This window comes from Physeter macrocephalus, chromosome 18 (assembly GCF_002837175.3).
Source record: "Physeter macrocephalus isolate SW-GA chromosome 18, ASM283717v5, whole genome shotgun sequence".
In the NCBI taxonomy this organism is placed as follows: domain Eukaryota; kingdom Metazoa; phylum Chordata; class Mammalia; order Artiodactyla; family Physeteridae; genus Physeter; species Physeter macrocephalus.
The window spans coordinates 71586943-71601675 of NC_041231.1; the positions used below are offsets into that span (position 1 = coordinate 71586943).

Sequence of the window (14733 nt, forward strand, 5' to 3'; positions counted from 1 at the left end):
GGCACGAACCCGTGTCCCCTGCATCGGCAGGCGGACTCTCAACCACGGCGCCACCAGGGAAGCCCTGTGGTGGGCTTCCTAATGGAGAGACCCTCTGGCAGACAAGGCTGCAGGAGGCGGAGGGGGCGGGTGCTTGTATGGAGGGCCTGGGCATGAAGAAGCTGATAAGGAGTATGGGGCCAGGGCAGTTAGCAGCCTTCCTGAGCTTGAGCAGCTCACGAGAGCACACCAGGGGTGAAGCCGAGACCCACCATGTGCTGTTCTACACCGAGGGGATGGAGATGCCTGAGTGAGTAGGCACCACTGCCTGAGGAATGCAGGGGAACAGGACAAAGGAAAAGAACCCAGGAGGCCCCAATGGGCCTCCTGCTGGAGGAACAGGAAAGCAAAAGAACTGCTAAAATGGCAGCCAGACTGCTCAGAAGGCAAAAAAAAAAAAAAAAGGAAACCCCCACCCCCACCCCCGCTTCCAGGCACAGCCTGGGGTGGCCGGGATGACAGGGACCATTGTCCTGGACTGCCCTCTCTCAGGCACCTGTCTCTCTATCCTGCTGCCTGGGCTGACAGCTGGCAGCTCACACAGAGGAGCTGGACCAAAGCTGTGTTGGTCACCTGCTCCCATCCTGACACCCTGCTGCCTCTGACCCCTCTTCCATGCCAGCTCTGACTCTGGGTGCCCCATGCTGCCCGGCGTGCTCCCCAGGGCCACCTGGGCCTGTTCCCTGTTTGACGCTTCTTTTCTGTCTCTCTCGGTGTGGGCTTTCCTGCCTGGGAAGCACACTCACCGTAGGTGAAGAAGCTCGGCAGGTAGAGGACCTTCCTCCCCAGCACATTGGTCCCAATGGTGGGGGGCATCGGCTCATGACCTACCTTCAGAATCAACAAATACAAAGGGAAAGTCAGATTCTACTGTTGATTCAGTCTCACTACTTCTCACCTTTCCCAGGCCTCTAACTCTTCTCCCACAAAGTCTAATGCGATTTCTGTTGATATTTTCCCCATCAAAACATAGCCAAAATTTCATCAGTGTCTATTACTATCAACATCGTGTAATCTCCCAATGCACAGAAATGTCCAGTCCCAGATACCACCCTTACCACAATCCAAGTCACCCCATCCCTCAACATTCTTACCTTCCAATTCCAGATATTTGCAGGGCAGAAACCCCCCCATGTTTATGTACTTCAAACCCCATGTTCATCTCAGAAAAAAAATCTCAGTTAATTCTCATCGCCAGGTTAAAACATCAGTCCAGTCTCAATCCCAAATGTGGCAACACCAAAACACATCACACCCAAATCTCAGCCCCAAACTTCAGATAGCTAATTCACCCCACACTCAAATTTATTACTGTACCCACTGCAGATGTTGACAAATCTGCCCCTCTCACTCCCAGCCACCTCAAATCCCAGCTGCTCCTCAAACAATTCCTCAGCTGTGATCTAATCTTGATCACCCTATATCCCTGTGACAGAATGACCCCTTCATTTCTGCAAGGTTATCATAATTCTTGCTGTATAGATGCTGGTTATAATTAAGGTATGTGTTAAACTCATGGGTGGGTGAAGGACCAAGCCACCCAAACCTCTGTGAGGAGGAGAGGTTTCTCCTGAGGGGTGAGGCCATTTGTTATGCTGCCGATTAATGAGAAGATTCTCTGCTGCCAGGCAAGGGGCAAGGTGTCTAGGAGACCAGCGCCTTAGTGGGGTGTGAGAAGGCCCTTCCCTGGCAGGGGACCAGGGCCGTAGCCCTGTCCCTCAGAGCAGGCCAGACAAATCCATGGACCAGAGAAGCTCCTCTTGGATGTGGAAGAGGGTAGAAACAGCAGGGTTGGGAAGCTCTGCCTTAAATAGAACTAGGTATGCTTCCAGCGTTTTCTGGGCTCAATTTCCTTTCTTCCTCACCTTAGTCAAGTTCAGGCTGTCCCTTACGGATGGGATTCTGAGCTACATGACAGATTACTGATCATAAATTAAGAAACTCCCTCCACGATGGAGAACTTCTTAAAAGAAAAACATCTAGCCCAGGGGAGTTGAAGGAAAGGGATGGCCAGGTGAACCAAGCAGTTAGCCCTCCCCTGCCAGACCTTTCCCCTTCTGGGTTAAAAGCTCGAAGGTTCTGAGGTTAGTTTTGCTTTGATTTTGTTCTCTCATACAGGCAGCATTCCATTTACACCCTCAACTCCAAGTCTGAGCCAATGTTCTTTTGCTGCCTTATCCACTCCAGTCACAACAACTGGGGAGGCCCATCGATTCCAATTTCACCCTTAAACCTGCTTGTTCCCTTCATCCTGTATCCCCATGGCTCCCAAATCTGTTGAGTCTATTTTCTTAACTTCCACCTGTATTATCAAAGGCACGCTGACCCTATCTCACTCCTATTCCCTTCACTCTCAACTTCTAATTATTTGTTCCCAAGCCTACTCACCCAATTTCATCCCCAAATCTGTTAACCCAGTCCTAACCACAGCCAAAGCTGTGGTTCTATACCATATACCGGCAGAGTCAGTCCCTCAAATCTCTAACACCCATGAGCCCTGATCTCAGGCACTGCGTTCTTACTCACTTAATCGGGACAACCCCCAGATCTGCCAATCCAATCCTGCCATCCACCCCCAAACTGGGATCTTCCTTTTTGCAAGATGTTATCTCTGATTCCCAAGCTATACCCATTAAGATTTCACCCTCAAGGACTTCCCTGGTGGCACAGTGGTTAAGAATCTGCCTGCCAATGCAGGGGACACGGGTTCAATCCCTGGTCCAGGAAGATCCCACATGCCGCGGAGCAACCAAGCCCATGCGCCACAACTACCGAGCCCGCGCTCCGCAGCAAGAGAAGCCACCGCAATGAGAAGCCCGTGCACCGCAACGAAGAGTAGCCCCTGGGCTTCCCTGGTGGCGCAGTGGTTGAGAGTCCGCCTGCCGATGCAGGGGACGCGGGTTCGTGCTCCGGTCCGGTAAGATCCCACATGCCGCGGAGCGGCTGCGCCCGTGAGCCATGGCCGCTGAGCCTGCGCATCTAGAACCTGTGCTCCGCAACGGGAGAGGCCACAACAGTGAGAGGCCTTCATACCACAAAAAAAAAAAAAAAAAAAAAAAAAAGAGTAGTCCCTGCTCACCGCAACTACAGAAAGCCCGCGTGCAGCGATGAAGACCCAATACAGCCAAAAATAAATTAATTAATTTAAAAAAAAAAGACTTCACCCTCAAATATGTTACACTCGGTACCAGCTGCGTTCACATCGGGTAGACCACCTGTCACCCCAACTGGGCTCCTTCATCCGTATCCACCCCCCATACAGTTCTTCTCACCCTATGGACTTCCTCATTCCCCAATTCCCTATCCTCCCTCATTCTCCATTCTCTCTCATTCCTCAACTGCCTTTCCAAGTGACCCTTATTTCAATTTTCTTCTCCTGTAAACCAAACCTACCAAGGTCCAAATGATGGAGCCACTTCCAGGTTCCTTCACGTGGAGCACCCCCCCATTCCTTGTACTCCAACATCCTCCATTCCACAGACACTCCTATCAGCCACCCTGAAGTCCCAGCCCTCACCCAACCTAACTCCATCATCCTTGCTTCTCATCTCAGGTACCACCAATTCCAAAGCCTCAATTTCTCTCCCAAAGCTGGAATCTCTATTGCTGCAAATACAACCTGAATTTTTATAAGTAAAGGAGCCCTCACTCCCAAATCACAACCAAACGCCAGTCTCGACCTTCCCCCGTCAGCCATTTCCAAATCTCAGTCACTATTAGATTCTAGTCAGGCACCGTGATGTCCCTGAAGGAATCTCCTCGTTCTTTGTCACATTCCTTGTCACACTTCAAAATCCACTGCCCCCATTCCTCAGACCCCAGATTTCAATTACTCCTATTCTCAAGTCCCTCTCATTCCAACTGTATCTCCCATTCTCAGTCCATTATCAGGACAGTAAATCTGATACCCATTTACCTCAACTCAAATCAAATCTCAAGTTTTGGTTAGGTCTCCATCTCAAACCCCCCCGCCCCTTAACTGAAAATTCTAGGCGAAATCTTCAGATATTAGTCCAAGCCCAAACCATCCACATCTACATTGTGCTCATCTCAGCTATGCCCACCTAATTTTGCCAAATGCACTCCCTCCACCTCAGCTCGGGCGCCCCCTTCCAGCTCCATCTCTCCCTTTCTCAAGCAGCCCAATTCATCTGTAAGGCACTGCTGGTCCCACCAAATATACCAAGTGCCCCTGCATGCCTCGATTCCAGACACATCCTACCTTGGCCTCATTTTCTGCCAGCCCCTACACATCCTGCCACCCTGTGTTCCAACTGGCCCTTCTGCCCAATATTCCACTACGCCCATCCCCCTCAGCCCACCCCACCCCCCCCCTACAGCTCCCATCGCCAACCGTGAATTCAATGTTCTCCTCCAAATGCGTCATCCCTTTACCCCTAAAAGCCTCCTGGCTCCCCTTTCCAGACAAATCGCCACTACCCCTCCCCCACTGCGTCGTCCTATCTGTTCCCCTCCCCCAAAGCACGTCATCCTGTCCCCTCCTCCCATCAAATCTGTCGTCGCCATCAAATCCAGAGCCCCCATCTCCTGGAAACCGATTCGCCTCCGCCTCTCCCACCAAATTCCGTCACCGTTGAATCCAGTGCCCCCATCCCCTTCCTCCCCGGAATCTGATGCCCTTTTTCTTTCCTAAATTTTTGGCCATGACTCCCAGTCCTTTGTCCCCACCCCACCCCAAACCGCTTTAAATCCATCTCTATCAAATCCAGAGCTCTTGCTCCCCTTCACCCTAAATATGTGCTCATCTTCTGAATATTCTGCCTTGGCCCCCAATCCTCCTCCCCACCCAATCGCCAAAACTTCCCACCCCTCCCCCAATTCTGTTGTTTCTTCTTTCACCCCAAAGTGCTGCCACTTCCCTCCTGGTCCAAGTCCATCGCCTCCATTCTTTCGTCTCCCAAACCTATCTCTCCGTTCCATCGCCCCCTCCCCTGCACCCCCAAATCCCTTGTTCCTTCCACCCTCTCCCAAATCTGTCGCTGACCCCTTTGTCCCCTTCTCCTGCATCCCCAAACCCATGCCCCCTGCATCCCCAAATCCCTCACCGTTTTCCTCCTCTCCAGCTCCTTCTGCGCACCAACCCGCCGTCCCCGCCCCTCTCCTCAAATCCGTCGCCATCGACTCCCCCGCCCCCATCCTCCTCCAGATCCTGGCCTGTCACCTTCTTATCAGCCCCCACCTCCTTATGGCGCCCCTGGTCCCACACCTGGATGAGCAGCTTCACGTAGAGCAGCGGGTGACTGAGCGCCGTCACTCCGGCGCCCAGCGCCACGAAAAGAGCCTCGGTGGTCGGGGCGTTGTCCCCGGAGCCCAGGCCCCCGGATGCGCCGTCCATCCTGCGGGCCGAGGGTTGCGCCGCAGGCCGAGGGTGGCGCGGATGTGCGCGGTGTGCAGGCGGCGGATCGCGAGCCCGGGCCTCGACCCCCGCCGCCGCTCCGCCGCGAGCTCCAGCTCCTGCTCCGGCTCCCGCCATCCCCGCGGCACCGCCGCGAGCCCAGGGCGCCACTTCCGGGTCGGAAGCCCCCATGGCAAGGGGCGGTGAGGTCACTCCCCCGTCACGTGACGGGACGGGCGCCCTGCCCCTCGCTGGCGTCAGGGGGCGGGGCCTGGCCGCACCACTCGCGGCCGCGGGGGAGTGCAGGAGTGTAGGCGAGGCGGGCGGTAAGCGACGTATGCGGTCCCCGGGCGGGGTCGGGTCCTGGCTCAGCGCTGGGCTGTGAGCCGGGGGCCAGTGGTCGCGGGCGACCGGGCCCTGGGTTCGGAGACTGTGAAGGCGGCCGCAGGCCCGGGCGCTCCCCCGGGAGCCCCGGAGAGCGGCAGGGGCGGGGCTCGGAGGTTCTGGAAGCCAGATGCCCCCAATATGGTCTGAGGCGCTTCCAATCCCCACTCCCAGGCTTCGGGAGTTTTCTCCGCAGTTCTGGGCCCGCCTTTTTGCGGCCCTGTTCCCGGGCCCCCCTGCCTGCGAGGCCTCCCGCTGCAGGCCGAGTCCCTTCGCGCTCGCCAGCCTTGTCTCACCCCTTTGCCCTCCCCACCAGACCAAATCCACTTGCACCTCGGCGGTTGTGGTCTTCCTCCTTTGCAGTTGACCCTTCGCCAACCTGCCTTAGAGCTCATGGTTAGAAAATGTGTTTTGCCCTATTTACTTCACTGGGTCTGAAAGTTTTATTGCGTCCTTCAGTGTGAGCACACGCAAGCCTTCTGCTAGGCGCCGATAGTCTAGTCGTTAGGTAATAAAAATGAGTAATAACTGGCTCTTAAATCGCACTTATTTGTGCCACCTTTTGAAGTGCTTTGCAGCAAGATAACTCAAGTATGATCCTCTCAGCAGCCCTGTGAGCAAGGTGTTTATTCCAGCACGTGCCCTGTTCATGTTTGTCAATGTGCCCATCCCGTGCAAGAACACCTAAAGCCTGCTAGTTGTGGAGGTGCTCAATAAAAATTTCTGTTTCAGCGGAAAGAAAGCGAGTATCCAAGAGTCGGCAGGGACACAGCAATGGGTGACCTGATCCCTTTGTCTGTATTTATCCTGTGTTCATTGTGAGAAAGTTCTTTAGAATAGACATCTGCCTTCTGACCCCTTAATCCGGGTTTGAAGTCTGCCCTTCCTGCCTCCCTTCCTGCCTCGCTCCCTGAAAAGCCACCTCCCGGCTGGCTACTCCTGACAACAAATAACTCTGTACACTTTCCACATCTAAATCCTGTCAGTCCGCCTCCCTCACTTGCTCTCTCCCCCACAGTGGCCTCTCTAACCCAGGTTTGTTCTGGTCTGAGTCACTGGAAAGCCTCCTAGCCCTTTCAGGTTACAGTGTTTGCCTCTTCAAACACAGCTTTCATCAAACCTACCTCCCACCCCCCAGGAGCACTTTAATTGACTTCCTTTTGCCTGGATTCTGATTTAGCTTTCTTAACAGGGACCTTATAGTCAGCTTCATCCACAGCCTCATCTAACGTTACAGCGCCTTACTAACTCCACCCGGAAGAGTGGGGTTACCTTCCTTCTGAAACTTCATCACACAAACCTTCTCCTCCTCTGGGCTTTTCCTCCCCATGTTTCTGCAGCTGTTTTTCCTTCTGAACCCCATAGTGTGTCCACCATTAGGGCCTTTTACTCTGCCATACGTAGTCACCTTACTTTTTGTGTGTATTTGGTCCTTTCAAAATGGTTCCCTGTAAAGCAGCTACATTGTGTTGCATTGTTTTGTATCTTTGCACCAACTATGGTGATATACATAGAGTAAATGTTCAGTGAATTGTTTTTAAGTAACTGAACAGTTTAGCCCAAGAAATTAAAGTAAAAATAGGTCAGTTAAAGCTGTTAGATCCCTAGGGAATGAAGTGGAAGCAAAGCAAAACTGCCCTGTGGCTATGTTTCCACAACTCAGGGCTCATAGAGACAAAAAGAGGAAGAAAAAAAAAATCCTCACGATAAAAATATTACAAACCACTCAAAAACACATTCCATTACAAGAGTAAATGTGCAAAACAGGAGGATTAATACTCATGGGAACTTGACGTAATAAGCAATCTGAAAGAAACTTTAAGGGGAAAATGGTAGTTTTAAAAAGAAGGCAAAGATAAAGAATAGAAAGTGCTGAAAAAAAAAGAAAAAGGACATTGTGAAAAAAGAAGAGGTATATCTGAAAAGGAATCAAATACTCATCTAGAAATGAAAAGTATACTCACTGAAATGATTGCGTGAAAGAAAATCTTGCTCAGCATTCTCTCTACTGAGCAACCTGGCAGTATGTACTCAGAGCTATGAAGCAGTTAGCTCTGGGCTGGTTAGTGCCTCCCTGTGTGTGCCTCCCATTACCCTCTGTGACTGCTTCCTCACAGGGCTTCCTGTGCAGCACTGTGGCTGCCTGCTTTCCTGTCAGTCTCCTCATTAGACTGTAAGTTCTTGGAGTCCAGGGACTGTCCTATTCATGGTTGGCACAGCGCCTGGCACGTGGTAGGAGCCCACTAAATATCTGCTAGAAAATGAATGAGCAAATATACTTTTAACAGTTGTACAAAGTTATTTATGGTAGCACCACTTAAAGAATGAAAACTTGGACTTCCCTGGTGGCGCAGTGGTTAAGAATCTGCCTACCAATGCAGGGGACACGTGGGTGATCCCTGGTCCGGGAAGAACCCACATGCCGCGGAGCATCTGGGCCCGTGCACCACAACTACTGAGCCTGTGCTCTAGAGCCTGTGAGCCACAACTACTGAGCCCACTTGCTGCAACTACTGAAGCCCATGCGCCTAGAGCCCGTGCTCCACAACAGGAGAAGCCACTGCAAGGAGAAGACCGCGCACCACAACGAAGAGTAGCCCCCGGTCACCGCAACTAGAGAAAGCCTGCACGCAGCAATGAAGATCCAATGCAGCCAAAAATAAATTAAAAAAAAAAAAAAAGAATGAAAACTTTAGGGGGCTACCCTGGTGGCGCAGCGGTTAAGAATCCACCTGCCAATGCAGGGGACGTGGGTTTGAGCCCTGGTCCAGGAAGATCCCACATGCCGTGGAGCAACTAAGCCTATGCGCCACAGCTACTGAGCCTGTGCTCTAGAGCCCGCGAGCTACAACTACTGAGCCCATGTGCCACAGTTACTGAAGCCCGTGCGCCTAGAGTCCGTGCTCTGCAACAAGAGAAGCCACCGCAATGAGAAGCCCGTGCACCACAACAAAGAGTAGCCCCCACTCGCCACAATTAGGGAAACCCCGCTCATAGCAAGAAAGACCCAATACAGCCAAAAAAATAAAGAAAATAAAGAAAAAAAGAAAAAAAAAAGAATCGAAACTTTAGGAAGACCCATATGCCCCAAAGTAGAATCAAACAAACAGCAGAGAATTAACAAGAAATATTACTCTTGGGAATTCCCTGGTGGTCCAGTGGTTAGGACTTGGTGCTTTCACTGTCGTGGCCCAGGTTCAGTCCCTGGTCGGGGAACTAAGATCCTGCAAGCCTCGCGGTGCAGCCAGGAAAAAAAGAAAAAAAGAATACTGTTGAGAATTGCCAGGTATATAGATCACCAGTACCCAGGATCCTGTGGGGAACTACTATTACAATGAAAAGAGAGAATACAAGATAGTAAGTACCCATTATTACAACTAAGTTGACATCACACAAACCAGGTCAGGAAGGAACTTGAGGTGATGCCAAGGCCAGCATGAGAGTTCAGGCCTCACCTGGGGAAGCGCAGGTGTCAGAATTTATCCTGGTATAAAGAAGGTGGGTTTGTCTGGATGCAGGCTTCCTGTTTACTAGTTCCAAGCAAGAATGTTCTGGCTGCTGCCTCTGTTCACCTGCTTGCCTGGGGTAGGGGTGGGGAGCACTGGCCTTCCGTCTGTACTGAATTCCTGGGGTCCCATACTCACCTTAACTCAGGAATCACCTCTTGTCCTAATTAGGCTAAAAGAAGGTACATTATAACTGTCATCATCTCAGGAATTCTGGCATACCGTGCAGGTCACCAGATGTATTGGCATGCGCGATCACTAAGCCTTCTGGGAAAAACATGGAAGACAACTAAGGGACTAATAGGTCCCAAGGCCTTGGGATGAAGCCTACAAGAGTGAAGACGGGGAAATGAGGCCTCTACACTCTGGGGAGACATGATGTGTCACGGTGAGCACAGTACTCACCCCAGGGTGAGAAAGGATCAAATGCCTGGTTGGTGTTCTGCTCTATCATCCTCCTCTTGGTGGAGAAAGGTGAGTCCATTTAAATCTCTTGTGCCCAATGTCTGTTTATCCTGAGAGGTGGGAAGAAGTTTTCTTCTCCTGCAGTAAAAATCAAACATTAATGGACCATTGCCCCGAGTCTGGGTGAGTTTGGGGATTAAGACGATATCAAGACTTTTCATTCAGTGTAAGAATATTTAGCACTGAAAAGACATGAACTATTGATATGGGCAATGACATGGGTGAGTCTCAAAAACATTATTCTAAGTGAAATAATCCAGACACAAAAGAGCACATGTTGTATGATTCCATCTATATGAAGTTGTAAAACAGGCAAAATTAATCTGTGGGGATAAAAATCATAACAGTGGTTACCTATGGAAGAATGACTGGAAAGAGGCATGAGAAACTTTCTGGGGGGAATAAAAGCATTCTTCATCTTGACTAGGGTGGTAGTTATGTGAGTAGGTACACTAGTAAAAGCTCATCAAACTGTACTCTTAAAATCTGGGCATTTTCTTGTAAGACCATTATTCCTTAATTAAGGAAGAAATATTTCAGGACTAAGATTCTTGTTGTTTCCTTTTAGTGGGTATCTAAGGGTTGTAAAGGATCAAAATGTCTATTGCACACATTCATGTGAATTCTTACATAACTAGAAAAACAAAACTATTCCCTTCTCCACTGCTTCCCTATCAGCCTGTGGCAGAGTCTGAATCCTTATGTGCAGTGATGTGCTGGTAAGTGTTTAATAACTGGCTCTCTAGGAAAAGAAAAGCCCTGATTCGTAGCACTTGCTGACTCACGTAGTGTAAATATTCTCACCATGGCTGACTTCATGCTGCTAGTGAGATGTCACTGAGCACAGACTTGGGAAGAAATGGGTACAGTTGACTTTCACAAGCCAGTAGGAGCCAGCTCCAGCACACCCCTGCGGCAAGCCTTTATTGCAGAGCTTCCGGGGAGTCTTGGCGGAGCTGAGGGAGCAGCCGTTAAGCGGTGTGAGGCTCTGGGGTGAGCAGCCATTTCCTATTAGCTTGAACGTGAAGGATGGCAGGAAGGAAGGGACACTGCTCTCAAGTGGTCGTGTAAATACAACCCCGTTGTAAGAGGGGTCAGCCTTGCAAGATAGGGCAGTTCGGCAGCTGTACAACTGGGGTTAGCAATCTGCTGGCAGCATTTGGATTTTCAAGTGAAAATATGGGTTATTTCATTTAAAATTCCTGAATTCTCTTGGGGAGAACAAAGAGCAAAATCCAGTACCAGAGGGCCTGCACTCCCTCCTGACAAGAACAGGTCATAACAGGATAAAAGCTGCCCCCATGAGAAGGGCATGGATTCTCCACCCATCTCTGCATCTCAACAACACACCTGCTGCAACCGGGGGTTTGCCTACATGGCTCTAGTTGGAATTTAAATTTCTAAATCCTGGTTTAGATTGTGCAGTCTCTAAGAGTTAGTTTGGTTTCTGGTAGAACGGTGTGTGTGTGTGTGTGTGTGTGTGTAGACTGTGTGTGTGTGTAGACTGTGTGTGTGTGTGTGTGTAGACTGTGTGTGTGTGTGTGTGTGTGTGTGTGTGTGTGTGTGTGTAGACTGTTACCTGCTGGGTGAGCTGAAGAATATCCATGCACAGCTACAATCCTCCCAGTTGGAGGAACCAGACTTGGCATCTTAGGATACTCACGTTCACTCGGGGTGCTCTTGAGACACCAACGGACAACAGAACCTGGCCAGGGCATTGCCTGGACCCCTGATTCCCAATTCTCGCTGAACATTAGAATCACTAAAGGAGTTTTTTAAAAAAAAAACAACTCAGCCTAGACAGTTGACTAAGACTCTCTGGGGATAGAGTCTGGAAATTTAAATGTTTTAGGGAAGCTCTACAGATGATCCCAATATGTTTTTTTGTTTTTTGGTTTTTTGTTTTTGTTTTTTTAATGAAGGCACCAGTTAAAGGTGCTTTTTCCTTGGACCAAAGGAAGAGTCACATGTAGCATCCAGCTTAAGTTCTCTTTCCTCCTCAGGTTGTAGTGCCCAGTCCTTCCTCTAAGAAAGGGGCAGGACAGTGAGAGAGGTGTGGCTTGCTCACCCCCACCGCTGCTGGGGACCAAGTAGAAGTTGCATCTCATTCAGAAGACTAGGGCGGGGGTTCCAGCAGGGACTAGAGGCAGAATGAACTTTGGCTCGCAGTGAAGCTGGGTGCCCTGTGAGAGTTCAGAAGGGACAGAAAGTAAAAATGCCCCTTGAGTCCTTCAGCCAATATTTATTGAGCACCTACTATGTGCCAAGCACTGTTGCAGTTACTGGGGTTATAGCAGTAAGCAAAATAGACAAAAATGCCTGCTTCAGGGAGCTGGCATTCTAATGGGGGAGACAATAAACATAATAAAGAAATCAGTATATGAGAAAGAGATAAGTGAGAAAAATAAAGCAGAAGGTGGGGACTGGGAATATGTAGTGGTATTACAATTTGGGGAGTATATGGGGGTGAGGAAAGCCCTTGGTGAGAAGGTAACACGCAAAGATTTAAAGGGGCGAGAGGGTGAGCCAGGCGGGTATATGGCAGAAGAGAGTTCTAGATCGAAGGAATGGCACATGCAAAGACCCTGAGGTAGGAGTTTGTCTGGCAGGTTGGAGGGCAGAGAGGAGGTCAAGTCCCCAGAGTAGAGTGAGGGGGGGATAGTGGTGGAAATGAGGTCATTGTCTGTGGACTTGGCTATGACACCCAATGACGCATAAATTTGAGAGATCCCTAATGTAGACCAGACAAAGGTGGCCCTTGAAAAGTGTGGGGAAACTGAGGCTAGAGTCATGGACATTCAGTCAGCTTTCTTTCTGATTTGCCCTGTAGGGGACTGGGACTGTGATGGGGGGGTCACTGAACCCTGAGATGGGTGGAAAACTGCAGGGTGTATGTATGTGTCACCCTGAGGGGCCGGGGCCTGGGGGAGGAGGTGGGACAGGGCTGGGGCTTGTTGGAACCTGGTCAAGGTGGAGGCCAGACGATGGAGGAAAGAGAACCCTACACTCTTTCACGACCCCTTCCTACATGCTCAGAGTGTCCTACTCCCTATTCAGGAAAGATTTGTGGAGGGCCTGCTATGTGGCAGGCACTGTGCTAACTTCTGGGGACACAGAGACACATAAGCCAAGGTCCTGTCCCCTCAGGGTCTTGTAAAGACTACAGCCTCTGGCAAGATTTTAAGAGTGTCATTTGTCACATTTCCCCACATTCCTAGCACTGGGGCTATTTGCTGAAAGGAAAGAAGGAAGAGAGAATACTGGTGGGAAGAAAGAAGGAATCATGCAGCTCTTTGATAGGAGAAATGGATTTTAGTGGTTCGTTATGTAACAGTTCTCCCAGAAGTATGCAAAAGAGGAGCTTTGTGACAGAGAAGATGCGCTGATGGTGGATCTCCGGCCGGGTGGAGAATAACTCCTGCTGGCGTGTGGGGAGATGGGCAGCAGTAGCTCAGGCAGGGAAGTGCTCATGGGAGAAAGGTCACCGGTGGGCAAGGCAGCTGGCTGTGTGGAAACAATCTGTTCTTTCTCCACTCGAAACCTGTCGATTCTCTCCAAGCTGCTCATGTTTCTCCAGCAGGCCTCAAGAAAGGCCCACAGCTGTTTGAAGATAAAAAGAGCCTGACCTAAGGTGTGAGGCCCCACCTGCTGGCCGTGTGCTCTGAGAAGCCGCCGCCTAGCACCATTCCTGGGCTTGGGCCTTGCCTTGCTGGCTCCCATCTGGCACCTCCCTTCCCGGTCCCCGCTCCGGGGGTGTGGGCATAGCTCGGCCTCCTGCGTGTTCCCTGTTAGGCCAGCCCTGCTGCTGCTTCACCCACCCGGCTGGCTCCTCATTCTGGCTTTCCCAGGACACCACCCTAGGTCCCACCTGAGGCCAGCCTCTGGTGACCTTGAGGCCTTCTTGAATAGCAGGACGGGGCCAGGGCCTGGCACAAGGCTGGCCCAATCCCTGAGAGTACCAAGTCTGAAACTAGATCATTCACACGCCGAAGAAGAAGAAAGAGTTGTTTATGTTCTTCACTGACGTTCTCCAGCCACCCACGTCAGGACTGACACATTTGCTGTCTTGTCTTTCAGGCCTCTGCACCCCTAGAACGGACCTTCCCCTGGCTCACGTGGAGGGAGGTTGATTTTGCCATCCTGTGTTCCTCAAGGTGCTAATGAGCTCTGAATAATCACACTCCACAGACTGACAGTACAAATTAGGAACACCCAGAGCACAAAGGGGCAGGGGGCACACAGAAGGGGAAATATGGGAAGCTTCCTGGGAAGGCGAACAGCAGGAAGCAGGGCTGCCTGAGCCTGGCACCCAGGCCTGCTGATGGGCAGCCGGCAGCACCAAGCTCTCCCAGAAGATAGGAAGATAAATGCCGGAGGGACTGAACGGGAAAATTCTGGCTGTTTGGAGGAGGGGAGAGAGGAGACTAGTCTATGAGGGAGGCAAGCTTTTTTCATCCCTCCTCCTCCAAGCCAGGGACTGCTGAGGAAAGCCCACTCCTCCACTGGCACTGGTGGTGTGACCTCTGCTCATCACATGACTACCCAGACAGCCCACACCCCCAACCCCGTCAGGGGCCTCCCGGAGCCTCGAGGAGCCTCGAGCCCTGTTAGGGGCTAGAAGACTGAGGGGGAGGGGGGAGGCTGCGAGGGGAGGCACGGCAAGGGCTGCACCAGACACTGGAGCAGGTTTCAGCCAGCTGCCGGCATCTCCCCTGGATCCACGTCATCCCTCACTCACAGGCCTGTCTGTCACAGGCCATTAAGTTCTTGGCAGGCGCTATGTTTGGCTGAGGCTGCAGGCCAGGTTGGGGACAAGAGGGTCCCGGGGAACATGCCAGCCTATCCTCTCTGGGCCTTGGCTCACTGGGGATACATGCTCCTCTGGGGAGTCCTCACTCTCCCTCACACACCCCTGGAGGTCACACATATGTGTGTCTCTCTCTCTCTCTCTCTCTCTCTCTCTCTCTCACACACACACACAGA

At 51.2% G+C, this 14733-nt stretch overlaps 2 protein-coding genes across 3 annotated transcripts in view; one reads left to right on the forward strand and one right to left on the reverse strand.

Moving 5' to 3' along the window:
* MTCH1 (mitochondrial carrier 1) overlaps nucleotides 1–5639 on the reverse strand; it is a 19230-nt gene extending 13591 nt beyond the window's left edge. Inside the window, exons 1-2 of one of the 2 annotated variants that reach the window (XM_007105383.2) lie at nucleotides 5267–5639; nucleotides 786–870 (exon numbers count right to left, since the gene is read on the reverse strand). In XM_007105383.2, the coding sequence (XP_007105445.1) occupies nucleotides 786–870; nucleotides 5267–5587 (406 nt within the window). In that variant the 5' untranslated portion in view covers nucleotides 5588–5639. The remainder of the gene's footprint in view (nucleotides 1–785; nucleotides 871–5266) is intronic. The other variant, XM_007105384.3, reaches the window with a different exon arrangement.
* A 29-nt stretch (nucleotides 5640–5668) lies between these two features.
* Nucleotides 5669–14733, forward strand: part of FGD2 (FYVE, RhoGEF and PH domain containing 2) — a 43936-nt gene continuing 34871 nt past the window's right edge. The window contains exons 1-2 of the mRNA XM_055080036.1: nucleotides 5669–5721; nucleotides 9515–9759. Of these exons, the coding sequence (XP_054936011.1) occupies nucleotides 9661–9759 (99 nt within the window). The 5' untranslated portion in view covers nucleotides 5669–5721; nucleotides 9515–9660. The remainder of the gene's footprint in view (nucleotides 5722–9514; nucleotides 9760–14733) is intronic.